The sequence below is a fragment of the Haplochromis burtoni genome, unplaced genomic scaffold (genome assembly GCF_018398535.1).
Source record: "Haplochromis burtoni strain Fernald_Lab_line unplaced genomic scaffold, NCSU_Asbu1 Contig_38, whole genome shotgun sequence".
Classification (NCBI taxonomy): domain Eukaryota; kingdom Metazoa; phylum Chordata; class Actinopteri; order Cichliformes; family Cichlidae; genus Haplochromis; species Haplochromis burtoni.
This window is the reverse complement of record NW_024582399.1, coordinates 2,056,257-2,070,683: the sequence shown is the minus strand read 5'-3', so window position 1 is coordinate 2,070,683 and position 14,427 is coordinate 2,056,257. Positions and strand designations below refer to the sequence as shown.

The following is a 14,427-nucleotide window of genomic DNA, read 5'->3' as shown; positions in this document are numbered from 1 at the left end:
AGCATTCAAAGATTGATGACACCGTGTCAGAGCACTGGCTATGAATTTCAGAAGGATCAGGCCTTAACTTAACAGAAAAGTTAGCAATAGTTCTTTTCCTATTACAGCTACATCCACGTCTGTCGTGCCTAGGCTGCTCACTAGGGCTGGGTATCATCACTGATTTCTATAATCCATTCGATTCCGGTTTTCAAAGTCCCGATTCGATTCAACTTAGCCTCAGACAGTCAGAAATATTATAATTCTGATCATTTATCAGTACTGACTTCATCAGAATTGTGAACATCACAGCAGATGCCTTTGTGTGAAAGTAACTGAGAATAAAACAGAAAAACATGAAGGAGACTTTCCTGGTCTGGCTTTTTATAGCAGATAACCTTAAAAATATTCTACAATGTTCTGCATATAAAGTTTACATTTCTTCAGTATTGAATAACATAAAAACTAGGCTTTCTTGTCCGAGGTCATTTAAGTGAAAAAAAGAAAAGAAAAAGACAGCAGCCACAGCGCTGTAAACAACGGTAGACTGGTGGGCAATAAGCGAATGAATAATACAGAAAACAGAGATTGGAGACGGGAAACTGTTCTTGAAGTACAGAGATAGAGAGAGAGCTAGCTGTGCATGTGTGATTTTAATAGTCGTGGAAGCAAAACAGCAAAATTCATGACGACATTGGTCAAATGTGAAGCGCAGTTTGCTGCTTCTTTTGCTGCTGGTTCGGTGAATTTTGGTTGGAGAGAGACAAAACCTGCAGCTCAGAATCAGCGCAAAAAGACGTAAACACATTTGCGACCAAATTGGTCGCACTCTAGAGCCCTGCTCTAAACTGCGGGCGTGCGCAATTGCGCACTGCTAGCACGGTCTCTGCGCACAGGAAAAAAATCTAACCTGAATTGAAATTAAAATCAATACTTTAACAATTCTGTTTTGCAGTGTTAGTCAGTGAGTGACTGGCTGCTCCAGTATGGGATTAGAACGATGCCACCGTATCCCATAGTCCAGCCACTGATGTGATTCACATTCGTATATACGCAGCTAATCAACGTCGTTGACAGGCTACGACAGCGTCCTTATGTGCCGACACCGGTGTTTTAGCTAGCGAAGCAGCGTGGCTGATGTGGAGTGAAGCCACGTTAATGACAACGTGTACAACCATTGGAGATGTGAGCAGGACAGACGGAACAATTGACGGGGAAAGTGTGGACTTTATACCAGTTTTTAAATTGTGTTGATAGACCACGTAAAACCAGAGTTATGATAAAAAAATATATATATATATATATTTACCAAACATATATGTAATGTTTGGTAAAAATGGTGTTTTATAAGGAGAACGCTCGAAAGCGCTCTCTGTATGTGAGCAAAAACAAAATCAAAAAATTTCCCAGCCTTTCCTGTTGGTGGAAAAATGTACCATGTTGACCAATCAAAAAATGAAAAGGCAACATGGCATTTAGTTGTTTAGAAAGGGGGAAGTTTTAGGAGTGACAGCGGTGTTTTGAGATGTGAGAGATTTGCGACGTTTAGCGCAAATCTTGTGTAGTTAGTGTGTAGTGTAGTCAATAGTTTTGTTGTGTGTGTCAGAACAATGAGGCGACTGCTGAATGTTACAGGTGATACAGGAGTGATACATCTCCTGTTGTCAGGCCTGCAGGTATCAGGCTGTTGTTCTTCTTTATCTCATAGTGGACAGAAATAATTTTTTGGAGTGGCACAAATAATTTGTGTGGCATCAAATTTGATGCAGAACAGCTGATTGTTCTGTAAATAGTTTGAAATGTTTATTTAAAAAACCGCCTTGGCTGCATTTTTAAGTAAACAGCTGCAAAAAACTTTGTTGTTTTCATAACTCGATCCGATGCTGGCGTGACCACAGTAAACACGTCTAATGTTGCTCATTGTGGTCCAAGTGGCCGCTCAGGGAGTTTGTGTGTCGCTCAGACACATGAAAAATTAGAGGGAACGTTGATTGTCACTGGCATATGCTCTCTATGTGGGTCTTGTTGCTACTATCCTCACCTCTGGCTTTTTGGACACAGAGATCCCAAAACAGAGGAATACTGTCAGACATAAACGGCTGCAGATAGAAACAGAACAGCTTGCTACCCAGTTACACCCGGTAACTTTTGTTTAAGGAGCTAAACTTTTTCTTAAAACTAACTGTGGTCTAAAAGCCGTCAGCTATTAGGTAAATTAGACCACAGATATAGCAGAAGCTGTTCTTACTTTATAAAAATTGAGCAATCAGGTTACATGTCACCTGTTACATCTCTCTAGCTATGTCAGAGTTGCAGGTTTCACAGAGCAGAGCAGCTACAGCGGATGTAATAAAGGCAACTCTTTCTTAGTCCCACAAAATCTATCTGACAATGTAGCACCCATCCAGTTATGCGGAAGTGTGGATATGTTGTGCCCGAATGTTAAAATGCTCTGAAACAAACGGCTTAACTGTTTGATGCACACATATCTTCATTTAGCTTCTAGCTTTCACAATCACAGTTGGTTGTGCCCTCTTGCTTGTTGAACTCCCCGCAAGGGCCCGACTTATTCTGCATACCTTCATGTACTAGGTGAACTCCTTTCATAGATTGATTTAATCTGTGCGTGATTAATTTCTGTACTGTCTTTTAAAATTAAACTTCACCATCTTAAAGGTTGAACCTGTGAAACTTCCTTTATTTCCTCTCTCTTCTTTCAGAACATCAGCTCCTGCCGGCCTGCCAGCATCGTTGGCCCAGCGGGCACGTTACGCCACTTATTTTGATGTGGCTGTGCTGCGCTGTCTGCTGCAGCCGCACTGGACGGAGGAGGGCGTGCACTGGGCCTTGATGTACTACCTGCAGCGCCTCAGGCAGATCCTGGAGGAGAGGCCTGAACGTCCCCCAGAGCCCTTGGTTGCGCCTCTGCCACGGCCACGCAGCAGCTCCATGGTGGCTGCGACACCCTCACTGGTCAACACCCACAAGACTCAGGTCACTCATCAAAACAGCTTTAATAGAGTCGCCTCTAAGCCATCTTTAGGATGTCCATGTTGCTCCTGCTGGTTCGTGACCTTTGCCTTCTCTTATTTTTCGCAGGATATGAGCTTAAAATGCAATGAAGAGGGGAAATCTCTGAGCACAGAGACCTTTGCAAGGGTTTCCCTGACTAACCTTCGTCGGCAGGCTGTCCCTGACTTGTCTTCCGACCTGGGCATGAACATCTTCAAGAAGGTCAGAGACTGGCCTTTATGTTTTAAGCTAAAAGAATAAATACAGATTCATGTGATTGAGAGAACCTGTTGTTCCACTTCAGTTTAAGAACCGCCGCGAGGACCGCGAGAGAAAGGGCTCCATCCCCTTCCATCACACGGGGAAGAAGCGCCAGCGTCGGATGGGGGTTCCCTTCCTGCTGCACGACGACCACCTGGACGTCTCTCCCACCCGCAGCACCTTCTCCTTCGGAAGCTTCTCTGGCCTGGGTGACGACAGGCGGGCCCTGGAACGTGGAGGCTGGCAGGCCACCATCATGGGTAATGAGATTGGATGCCACCAGTTTGAAGTCTTGCTTCCACTCCACCGAGCTTTCATGAGTCAGAGGATTTAGTCTGGATCTGGCTGTCAGCTGGTGAATTAGGTCACTTCATTGACACTGGTATTCCTTATGAGCTCTCACTGAATAGTGGAGATTAACTTTCGCTCAAGGCACAAAAGCAGTTATTATTTTTATTATTTTCAAGAGTTAGTGACTTTTTAAAGGCTTATTTCCATTAAGAAAAAAAACCTACTGTCCTCTTTTACCATGCTGTTATGAACCCACTTAACCTGAGCTGCTTCTAGAAAGATTCAAGTCTGTGTCATAGTGTATAAGTATGAGATACTTCTTACAACATGTCATAATTTGAAACCCATGACTGCTGGAGGGTCAAATTGTTGGTCCTATAGTTTGCTAATTAGAGCAGAAACTCTTAAAAAATAAAAAAAAATTATGAAAATGCCCGTAGCTGGCCATTGATAATTATTTTAGCACTTTATGTCTCAAATATTTATACATTGAAATACACTCATTGGACACTGTTTACCTTGCAAAAGAGGTTGCTTTAATTTTTCATGGTACAGACTAAACAAGGTGCTGGAAATATTCATTAGAGACTTTAAGTCCACATTGACATGATAGCATCACACAATTGCTGCTGATTTCTAGGCTGGACATGCCAGAGGGGCTCTACTGGATCAAGATCTAGTGACTGTGGAGGCCATTAGAGTACAGTGTTGTTGTGACAGTGGTGAAAGGCTCAGTTTGGCAGCTCAAAAGACCTTTTTAGGCATTATTGGATGGAAACCATGGACATCAGATACAGCTGGGTAAAAAAAAAAAGTTTAACTTTCAGCTCAACAAACACCAAAGCCGCAGAGACAGACTCTCTGGGGTAGGCAGGACGTAAATGCACTCTGTCTCTGTGGGCTTTGATGTTTGCTGAGCTTAAAGTTAAGCTTTTCTTTTCAGCTCCATCTGATGTCCACGTTTAGTTGTGTTATTTGGTTGTGTGCTTTCGACCTAAAACGTGTCCATTTGTTGCATCTCTTTCCAGGCAAATTCACACGGCGGGGCAGCACAGACACAGCTGCAGATGCAGACAGCCTGAGTGCCAAACACTCTCATTCCCACCACTCGCTACTTAGAGACATGCCCGACCACTCTAACAGCCACAGTGACAACACCGTCAAGGAGGGTAAGAAGATGGTTTAAATATGGGCCTGAGCAGGTATTTAAAGCAAGCCCAAAAGTTAAATTTCTAGATGTTAAAAAAACCTGAAGGAGTCTTAAAGGGGACCTATTATGACTTTCCTGGTTTTCTGTCATATATACACCAGAAATGAAGGCCACAGTTTCAAAAAAGAAAAAGAGCTAAAAGCTGCTCTAAATCCTCGTTTTTAGACAGTTTTTTAATACTCTTGGATCTGCATGACATCATTGAGAGAGAATATGCATAATATGGTCATCTCAGAGAAGCCAATCAGAAGAAAGTTGGCTTAAAAGAGGAGGGACTGCACCAAAGCCCAGCCTGAGGTGAAGACGGATTATTTTGAAGCATGAATCATGCAAAGCTGCTCTGTTAGAGTCTCAAATATGGTGCTAGGAATGAGCAAAATGAGTAGACCAGTGTATTGATTTCTCTTTTCTAGTCTTAACAAATCAACAGAACATAGATGATGTCACTCACACAGTTTAAACTCTCTCTTTTGTTGGTAGATGGTTAAAAAACAATAAAAGATAGATCACAGATGTTTTAAATGAGACAAATTAAAGCCGGCATACGTCAAATCAAAATGAGTTCTTAGAGATGCTGGCAGAGTGCAAGAGGAACCACAAACATCCACGTTATTTGAAAGTAAAGCGAAATAAACAAATTATCCACTGCTGATCACATTACTGTCCATCAGCTACAATAAAGGGAGGACAGATGCTGCCGGCTCCCTTTGAGGCTCGCTGAGCAAAGCAGAAATAGGGCAGGATTATATAACAGCAATATTGTTGTGACAATGCTAATTTACACACAAACTACACACAAAATAAGAACACCGGCTTTTAAACTGATTCACACTCTGCCACACGCTTTCTGTTTAGGTTTAGCGAGACGGAAGATAAGCAGAAAGGAGCTGAATTTGACATGAGGTGCAGCCGGGATGAAAAGTACCAAAGGATCAGGCTCATTTTGTGAGGAAGCTGTCAAAAGGGTCAAATTTGCAGAAAGGACACTTTTGTATTCAGTACATATCACATGCAGGACTGTAGAGATTCAACCGTAAATATGAGAAGAGTAAATAAGTGACTGAACTCAAATACGAGAATGAAATGGTTTCTTTTCTTTGACACATGGGCTTCAACATTAACCATTGTTCCATTGTTGCTTTTGAATCGCTTGCCAGATGGCAGCAGGGAGAACAAGCTGTGTCTGGGATGGTTATTGTCTTTAAGTGTCCTTGGAGCGCTGAGGAGACACCTCACCTAATCAGTATCATTGACCCGGTGGGTGTAATCACCCACCAGAGCCTCCCAGTTTTCAACTGTTCACATCCGATCCCAGTTAATGATCTTCACAGTTTGAATGCTTTCTATTGCTTCTGTGTAAAAGCTTCCAAGACCTTGCCAGAGTGCTGTGACATCAGACAAAATAACACTTAAATTAATCATTAAAGTCTCAAACTGAGCGTGCCAGGGTTTTTTTTTGTGTGTGTGTGTGTTGATCTCTTACAATTTGAATGCAGCAAGTGAAATGGTGCCAAGTGAAAAAAAGAAGAAAAAAAAACAGGTTTCACACACATTTCTTCTCAAGTACATCTCTGTACAACCTTCTGGCTGTTGTGCCTTATGTGAAGCTATTAAAGCTAAACCCAAAAGAATAACTTTATGAGCAAACTGCAAAGGTATGTGGAAAACTAAGTACATCCATTATCCTTTTGCTGCTCTGGAACATTCAGGTGTGTGATCACAGAATGCAGCAATGCAAACTTTATAGGAGCAGACGTTCGAGCAAATACCCAAGAGCGACATCAGTTAACATGTTAAATCTTAACATTTATGACAGTACAGTTCCAAAAAGACTGATAAGTGTGGCTTGTTTGGAGAGGTTTCCAGGAGAAAGCCTCTTCTCTGTTAAAAAAAAAAACAAACAAACAAAAAACACGGCAGCACAGTTTAAGTTTGCAAAGTTGCATCTGAACCAACCACAAGACTTCTGTAACAATGTGGTTTGGACAGACGAGACCAAAGTGGAGTTGTTTATTTGTAGTATGCAGCACCACAGTTGGAGAAAATGGAACTCAACACATCAAGACAACCACCTCATACAAAATGGCAGCACAGTGGTGGTGGGGTCATGATTTGGGCTTGTTTTATGGACCTGGTCAGCTTCCAGTCAATGAGTCTTCATGGTCTACCAAATTATCTGTCTGACTGCTGTTATTGGTTCCACCTGGGTCATGCAACAGGAGAATGATCTCAAACAAAGCAGCGATGACTGAAAAAGAAAACAACCAAAGTTCTGCAATGACCCAGTCAAAGTCCAGACCTTTGTACCTGGAACATAACATAGTTAGATAAACATCGAACTAATAATACAAGAAAGGTCTCTATCTACCCATCTGTACATCACTGGAAAAACCACAGCCATTCATCAGATCCACAAAACAGTTGAGCTAAAGCACTATGGAGCTACCTAAGTGGAACAAGAGGGCGATCTCGAGGATCTGTGAGTTAGAAAAACTATTAACCAGGACCGTGTACTCAATAAAAAATGATTTTCTGTTGTCTAAAGTTCGATCTCAGATCTCCACCATCACCATGGCGGCGTTCAACACAACAGTTGCGTCCTTTAACGTGGGCTACGCCGACTTCTTCACTGAGCACATGAAGAAACTCTGCAACCCCGTGGCTGTACCTGAAATCCCAGTGGAGCCGCTGGCATGCGCCAACCTGCCGCGCAGCCTCACCGACTCCTGTATCAACTATTCCTGTCTGGAGGAAGGCGAGAACATCGAGGGCACCAATAACTTTGTGCTGAAAAACGGCATGTTGGACCTCACAGTGAGTGATTTAATTGGACCCTGGGGGCAAATACAGCTATTAGAAGTTATGGCCCTATTTGGCTGCTCTAATAAGCAATTATGTCACCAGTGGGACTCCAAGCAGACTCGATTCTGATGCTTTCCTTTTTAAGTCATAACATCACAGGCACTTTACAGTTTCCTTAATTATTTCTCTTATGTTATTGGGACCTTCTTGGTCAAACTAAATAATTCTCTGATTTTGTCACCCTTTCTTTGCCTTCCTTCTTCCAATTTAGGCTATCCTGAGGGCTCTTTACTCCATTCTCAGCCACGATATCAGTTCCAGGATCTGCGACGTGGCTCTCAACATCATCGACTGCCTGCTGCAGCTGGGCGTGGTGCCCGGGATGGGCAAGTTGTCCAAGCCAGATAACAAGGAGAACCAAGAGGCTCGTGTCAAAGATGCGGCAGCTCAGGGCCTCGGAGGAGTCGCCCAGGGAGGCGGGCCGATTGCAGGGGCTGGAGGAGGTGGAGGAGGGGGTGGTGGAGGAGGAGGGGGAGGGGGAAGTGGTGGAGGGAGCGGGCAGGGGAGCAAGGACGATGTGAAAAATAATAAGGATGACGATAAAAAGGTGTGTTTGAACAGGTTTGTTTAGAGTGAGATTGTAAAGGTGTAGGATGCCTGAATGTCTCAACTTGTGTGTTTTCTTGCTTCTCTTCACTGGGAACAGGAAGAAGCTGGTGGCCTCAGCCCCCACCGCCTGGCTTTGACAATGCTCATAAAGATAGTCAAGTCTCTGGGCTGTGCTTACGGCTGTGGTGAGGGCCATCGAGGACTATCAGGAGATCGCCTGAGGATGCAGGTTACTCTCTATTCTCTAATTCTTTGAATGTGTGCAAATAAACACAGTTTCAGATGGTGACATCGATTCATTACCTATTAATTATTTACTGAATTGCTCCTTCGGTGTAATAAAAGTTTAATAAAAATGAAACTCATTGACTGGAGCACTGGGCTGAGTTTCTAACTTCAGTGAGAGACAGCCGCAATTTCTTTTTAATTCTAATCAATCAGTTTTTTCATTAAAAACAAACATAGCATTAGTTCAGGCAGGCCACAAAACCCTAGCTGCAAATACTGGCTCTTCAACTAATCTCACTGCCAGTGCACATCTACAGATGACTCAGCTGATAGTGATCTAAAAATCAATTCAGAGAGGGTGGTATTTTAACTTGGTTTAAGATCTGCAAGCCACTTTGGAACCCACCTCCACTCATACAGTGGAGACAAAAAGTGCTGTTTAAAAGTATTTTTGTTTGTTTTTTGTTTGTTTGTTTGCGTATTTGTCACATTTACATTTACACAAAAACTGAACTTTGTGGAAGGTTTGAGTCCCGCATATCTGGGATCAAACTAACAATGATCCAAAACACACCACCTCTGAATGGATAGAAACAACCAAAAAAACAAAAACAAAATGAAAGTGTTGGAGAGACATAGTGAAAGTCTGGACTTTAATTTGAATGAGATGCTTTGGCATGAGCTTAAACAGGCTGTTCAGTTACTTTTTCACACAGGGCCAGGCAGGTTTAAAGAACTTTTCCTTTAAATGAACTAAATCATAATTTAAAAATTGCATTTTGTACTTACTCGAAAGGGGGGGAGATACATTTTCTCAGAACTGCATAAACTACTGAAGATGGAAATAAAATTTTCAATGGTAAATTAAATTTAAAGGAAAGCCACTTTATTGCTAGCTGACTTATTAAAAAAAAAAAAAAGTCCAGCAGCCAGAAACTTTGCTCTTGAAGTTAATTTTTAAAAATCTTTCTTTCAGGCCCAGAACTGCCTCACCAACCTGTATAAGCTGGACAAGCTTCAGTTTCGCCTGACTATGCGCGAGTACGTCAACAGAGACTCCCTCAATAACATAGTCGACTTCCTGCATGCACTGCTGGGCTTCTGCATGGAGCCCATCACTGACAGTAAGTGCTGCGTGTGCTGTGGTGTGTGTTTGTGTGTGTGCGAGAGAGGGATGCAGATACGAGATAGTCACAAAGAAAAATATCATAAATGCTGGTAATAAATGCAGAAACAGGATGAACAACACTGGCTTTGATTGCATATATTGGATTGTTGCTGAAAAATCGTGTGGTAGGGGTAAAAATACTGTTAATTAATTTGAGCGTTTTTTTTTAAATTAATCGATTAATCGTTAAGTCCACAAAATGTAGGGAAATACAAATGTTGACAAGTTTACAGCTACATCAATGCTTTGAATTAAATACAAGTCTGAATGGTAACATGCTCACAATAACAGAAAAATATATCATTTGCACTTCCAGGAAGTTTGTTAGCATGTTCACCGCTGAGTTCATTGTCCGCATGCTAATTTGCTAGCAACTAATCAACATTTCCATCAGCTATGTGCTAATTAACAATATTTCTTGCATGCTAGCAGGAAGATACTGAACATGCTAACATTACCCTTCTAAACATCAGCATGCTAGCAGCTTATGTGTGAACATGTTAGCATCCTGGGTGGTGATTACTACCAAATTAAACCAAAGTATTGGATAAATTAAGAATTTTAACTGAACATAAGCTTAAAGTCATCGAAATAGAGTGCTGCAGGAATGAGTCTTACCACCACACAATGAGTTAGCATTTTACACTTATGGTTTCGTCATCTGCCTGAAAGATACCTGTTTATGGTTAACATAGAAGCTTTACATAAGTAGTAATGGTCTGGTCTTTAGCAGTTCTTCTAATTAGGTAAATACAACCTGAGATGAACGCAAGACAAATTACAGTATGTCATTATTTTTGGAAAACTAAAAACACCCCAACATTCAGTAGCTTGTTAAAATAAATTGTAGAATAAACACACAATAATGTAAAGTAATTGTTTTAAGGATGACCCCACCAGTCTTTCTTATCACTATGGAGGAATTTTGGTCGACTCTTCTTTTCAACGTAGCTTCAGTTAATTGAGGTTTGCAGGCATTTATTTGTGCACACCTCACTTCAGGTCCCACCACATGTCATGTTGTAGAGTTGCTGCTGTGCTTGGGATCATTGTCCTATTGCATGACCTAGTTTAATCCAGACTTTCAGACAGATGGCCCCACATTTTACTCTAGAATACTTTGGTATACAGAGGAGTTTATGGACAATTCAATAAGTGCAATGTGTCCAGGTCCCGTGGCTGTAAAACAAGCCCAAACATCACCCCTCCATTAATGTGCTACAGTATAAGGTGTTTGTGCTGATATGCTGTGTTTGGTTTTGTGCATTATGGTTAAACATCTCCACTTTGGTCTCATCTGTCCCAAGGACATTTTTTCAGAAGTGTTGTGGTTTTTTCCAGTGCAACTCTGCAAACCTAAACTGTGCTGCCATGTTCTTTTTAGGGAGAAGAAGGCAGCCCTTACAAACAAGCCATACTTATTCAGTCTTTTTATAATTGTACTGTCATGAACTTTGACATTTAACATGCTAACTGAGGCCTGTAGAATCCGAGTTGTAGCTCTTCAGTTTTTGCTTGGACAACCTTTCATGGGAAGATTGGGGCATTGTGTTAAAACACACCTGGATGCTCCAGAGCAGCAAACTGAGACAACTTCTCCTCTTATAGAGATGCTGATGATCAATTATTCAAGTGCATCTGATTAGCAGTACCTGGCTGTTACCCTGTTAATTCCTATGGTAGCAGTAAGGGTATAGTTAGTTTTCCACAGGACTATAAATAAGTGTGTCATAGGCTAGGTATTTGCCAACAAGCTAAAGAAACAAGAATATAGGGGAGATTTCGTAAAGTCATGCAACATTAGCATTAATCCTCACGCCCTTATTAGTCATTCAGCCCCTTCCTAAGCCTGATTCTGTTGAAGGGCTTTTCCTGTTAAAAGGGATTTCTTTCTTCCCGCTGTTGCCAAGTCCTGCAAACAGAGGGCTGTTTGATTATTTGGGTTTTCTCTAATATGATTTTTACCCTAAATGTGCTTTGAGATGACTGTAGTTGTAAACCAGTGAAACCAAAATCAAAAACCATTAAAATTTTATGGAGCTTTATCCTTTTGAATGAAATCATTAAGTATCATAAACCTATATTTCCCACAGAGCTTTTTTTTCGAAAGTAATTCAAAAAGTTAATGGAAGAATCCCATTGGCCTCTTGTCAACAGGCTAATATGGAAATGTGTCATTCCTGCAGCAAAATTACAGTGTGAGGGAATTACAGTACTCAAGACTCAAGATATTCATCTTACCAGTATATGCACAAGCGAATTTGTTTATTTATTTTTTAAATCAAAGGCTTAAACGATTAATCGATTTCCAAGCTAACTGTTCGGTAAATGTTTCAACATAACGGCGCAGATATTTATGCTCTAGCAAAGTCTGTCAGGTTTATTTTACTCAGATCTGTCCCATTAAAAGGTCTAGTGTGGACGCTACAGTACAGGCCAATATAAATGAAATAATATCACATAAAGAGGTAAATACTTAAAGCTCTAGTGTGGTCGACAAAGCTGAATTGTCCTACCACTGTCTCACCCCGCACTTCGACTTTGCATTTCAGCGCTATCTCTGTTTATATATGTGTTTTCCCCCTTCCTCCTTCCACTTGTCTCCGCTCGTCCGTGTCGCTTTCCTTCGTTGTCCTCCTCCTCCTCCTCCTGCTTCCATCCTCCTCCTTTTTCTTCATCCACTTCAATGAGCTGAATCCTACCTTCCTTACACGCTCATCCATTCTGTACACTTGCCAATCCAGAGCTTTGCCCATTACATTCCTGCTCAATCAGTGGCTTTTATCGATGAGCATTAGGACACATCCTACATGCCAATTCAGTTTTGCACTGGAATTTGAAGATTTTTCTACAAGAGACAATTGGCAAGTTACTGAACCGATGAGTGTTTTTTAATTTTGAAAGTGAACAGGGCACCTTGTTTAGTTTTCAGTGTGTGTGTGGGTGTGTGTTATTTTTTAAGTGTGTGTGTTTGCATCTTGGGGGTTCACCTCCTCGTGGAGGTGGGGTGCCACTTCCTTTCTGACACCGCCTTACATGTCTGTGCTGGCCTGATGTCAATCAACTTTGTGCCCCGCCTCTTTTCTCTTGCAGAGTACGGCAGTGCAGGTGAGAGGTCCAGGAGGGCGAAAAAAAGAAACATCGGTAGATACACATGATCAATAATCAATAACAGTTGATAATATAAGCAATAAGATGACTACACTGACCTGATCAGACCCTTCCCTAGACACCGCTTTCATTGCTGCACCCCTCACTCTGTCCGAAAAGTGACAAACTCGCCTGCAACTCTAAAAGTTCTGGTTTAATCTGGCTCATATATTAATCTAACTGGACCAAGAGACTAAACCCTCTACTGTATGTTTTTAAAGCAGGCCTTAGTCACTTGCATGTATTCCTTACTCCCTACTCAGAATCCTTTTCAGTTTGGCTTCTCCCCCATATGCTTTATTAACCCCCTTTTCCTTTGCCCCCTCTCCTTCCTTCCTTGTTGTACGGGCTCACTGTTGTATGCTCAGTGCTGTCAGCAATGACTAAACCACCTGCTGTGTCATCCATGGTCTCTCCTGCCTCCCTGCTGCTTCCAGACAAGGCGGGCTTCGGAAACAACTTCACCACAGGAGACAACAAATCTGTAGCCCAGAATATGGAGGCCGTGGTGGTGGGCTGCATGTTCAAGTCCCTCATCACCCGCTGCGCCTCAACCACACATGAGCTGCACAGCCCCGAGAACCTGGTGAGTGGGGCGTGAAATCGTCTACCTGGTTGCCTTCCAGCTGTTTTGGTGCTCCGCATTAGATTCATTAGTTAAATTAATGCTTTATTATAGATAAAGACGCTTGATCTCATTCGTTGTATCAGACATGCTATCTAACCTGCTCTCTGGTCTGCTAGAACATGTATTGTAGATGTAGGTCTGTGCAAAAATCAAGAGCCACCCCTCATTTCTTTATATTTTACTTCCAAGAAAGGTCTTTCCAACTTTTTCTTTAGACATTGGCTTCTTTTTCCAGACCATTCTCCTTCCCAACGCATAACATACTGATGCGTCCCTATGATACGCGCCGGATTGTGGATGAAATCCAATAGACGCTCCCAGCAGTAATACATGTTCCAGCTGCGTATTCCAGCTCTAACCCTAACCTTAATCCTAACCATAAACATAACCTTATCCCTAACTTTAACCACAATCTTAATCATATTAGATTGTTTTTTCCAAAGCAATTAATGATGAGAAAGTAAAATAAATGTACATGTGTAGATTCCTTCCAAACGGTTCTCATGTTTCCGAACGCATAACATACTGAAGATTTGTCACATGGATGAGAACGTGTTGTCTTTTTCACTCATTTTCAGTCCAGTTCTTGACAGAAAACTTAGCAAAGAACCAATATTAAATTATATCTGTAGGCACTTTTTTACTAGCACCCTCTCACAAAAATGCATCATTTGTTCCCATTGCTTTAGTAGAACCTATGAAAAATGCAAAAGAGATCACAGTTCAACAGGCATAAAATACTATTGTATGCCTGTAACAGTATTTGTGTACCAACAAAGTGATTTACAAAGAGCTACCAGCTGAAAACTTCTCAGGATGGTGTGCAGTGTTTCCTTACAAAATTTGAGGGAACTGGACAAACGAAGGACAAAAGAAGAAATATCAGGCCTACAAAACTATCTACAGCAGTTAAACAGGATCTGAAGGTCACCTGACACAGTGCCGGAGAGATGCACCTGGACCTTCAGCTAATCAGCTACTGTTCACTGAAGCCTCATGAGAAATGGAGATTCTGTTAAGGTTTGAGCTGCATTTCAGTCAGTGGTGTTGGAGAACTTGTCAAAATTGATGAATTATGAACACAGAAAA

General features: G+C 41.7%; 1 protein-coding gene across 20 annotated transcripts in view; it reads left to right on the top strand.

The window, feature by feature from the left end:
- LOC102288842 (unc-80 homolog, NALCN channel complex subunit) overlaps positions 1-14,427 on the top strand; it is a 74,070-nt gene that overhangs the window by 10,502 nt on the left and 49,141 nt on the right. For 13 of the 20 annotated variants that reach the window (XM_014332975.2, XM_014332968.2, XM_014332967.2 and 10 more), the window contains exons 8-17: positions 2,700-2,973; positions 3,079-3,213; positions 3,296-3,512; positions 4,572-4,712; positions 7,299-7,567; positions 7,827-8,162; positions 8,262-8,393; positions 9,369-9,516; positions 12,654-12,704; positions 13,079-13,296. In XM_014332975.2, the coding sequence (XP_014188461.1) occupies positions 2,700-2,973; positions 3,079-3,213; positions 3,296-3,512; positions 4,572-4,712; positions 7,299-7,567; positions 7,827-8,162; positions 8,262-8,393; positions 9,369-9,516; positions 12,654-12,704; positions 13,079-13,296 (1,921 nt within the window). The remainder of the gene's footprint in view (positions 1-2,699; positions 2,974-3,078; positions 3,214-3,295; positions 3,513-4,571; positions 4,713-7,298; positions 7,568-7,826; positions 8,163-8,261; positions 8,394-9,368; positions 9,517-12,653; positions 12,705-13,078; positions 13,297-14,427) is intronic. The other 7 variants (XM_014332981.2, XM_014332982.2, XM_042219833.1 and 4 more) reach the window with 3 other exon arrangements.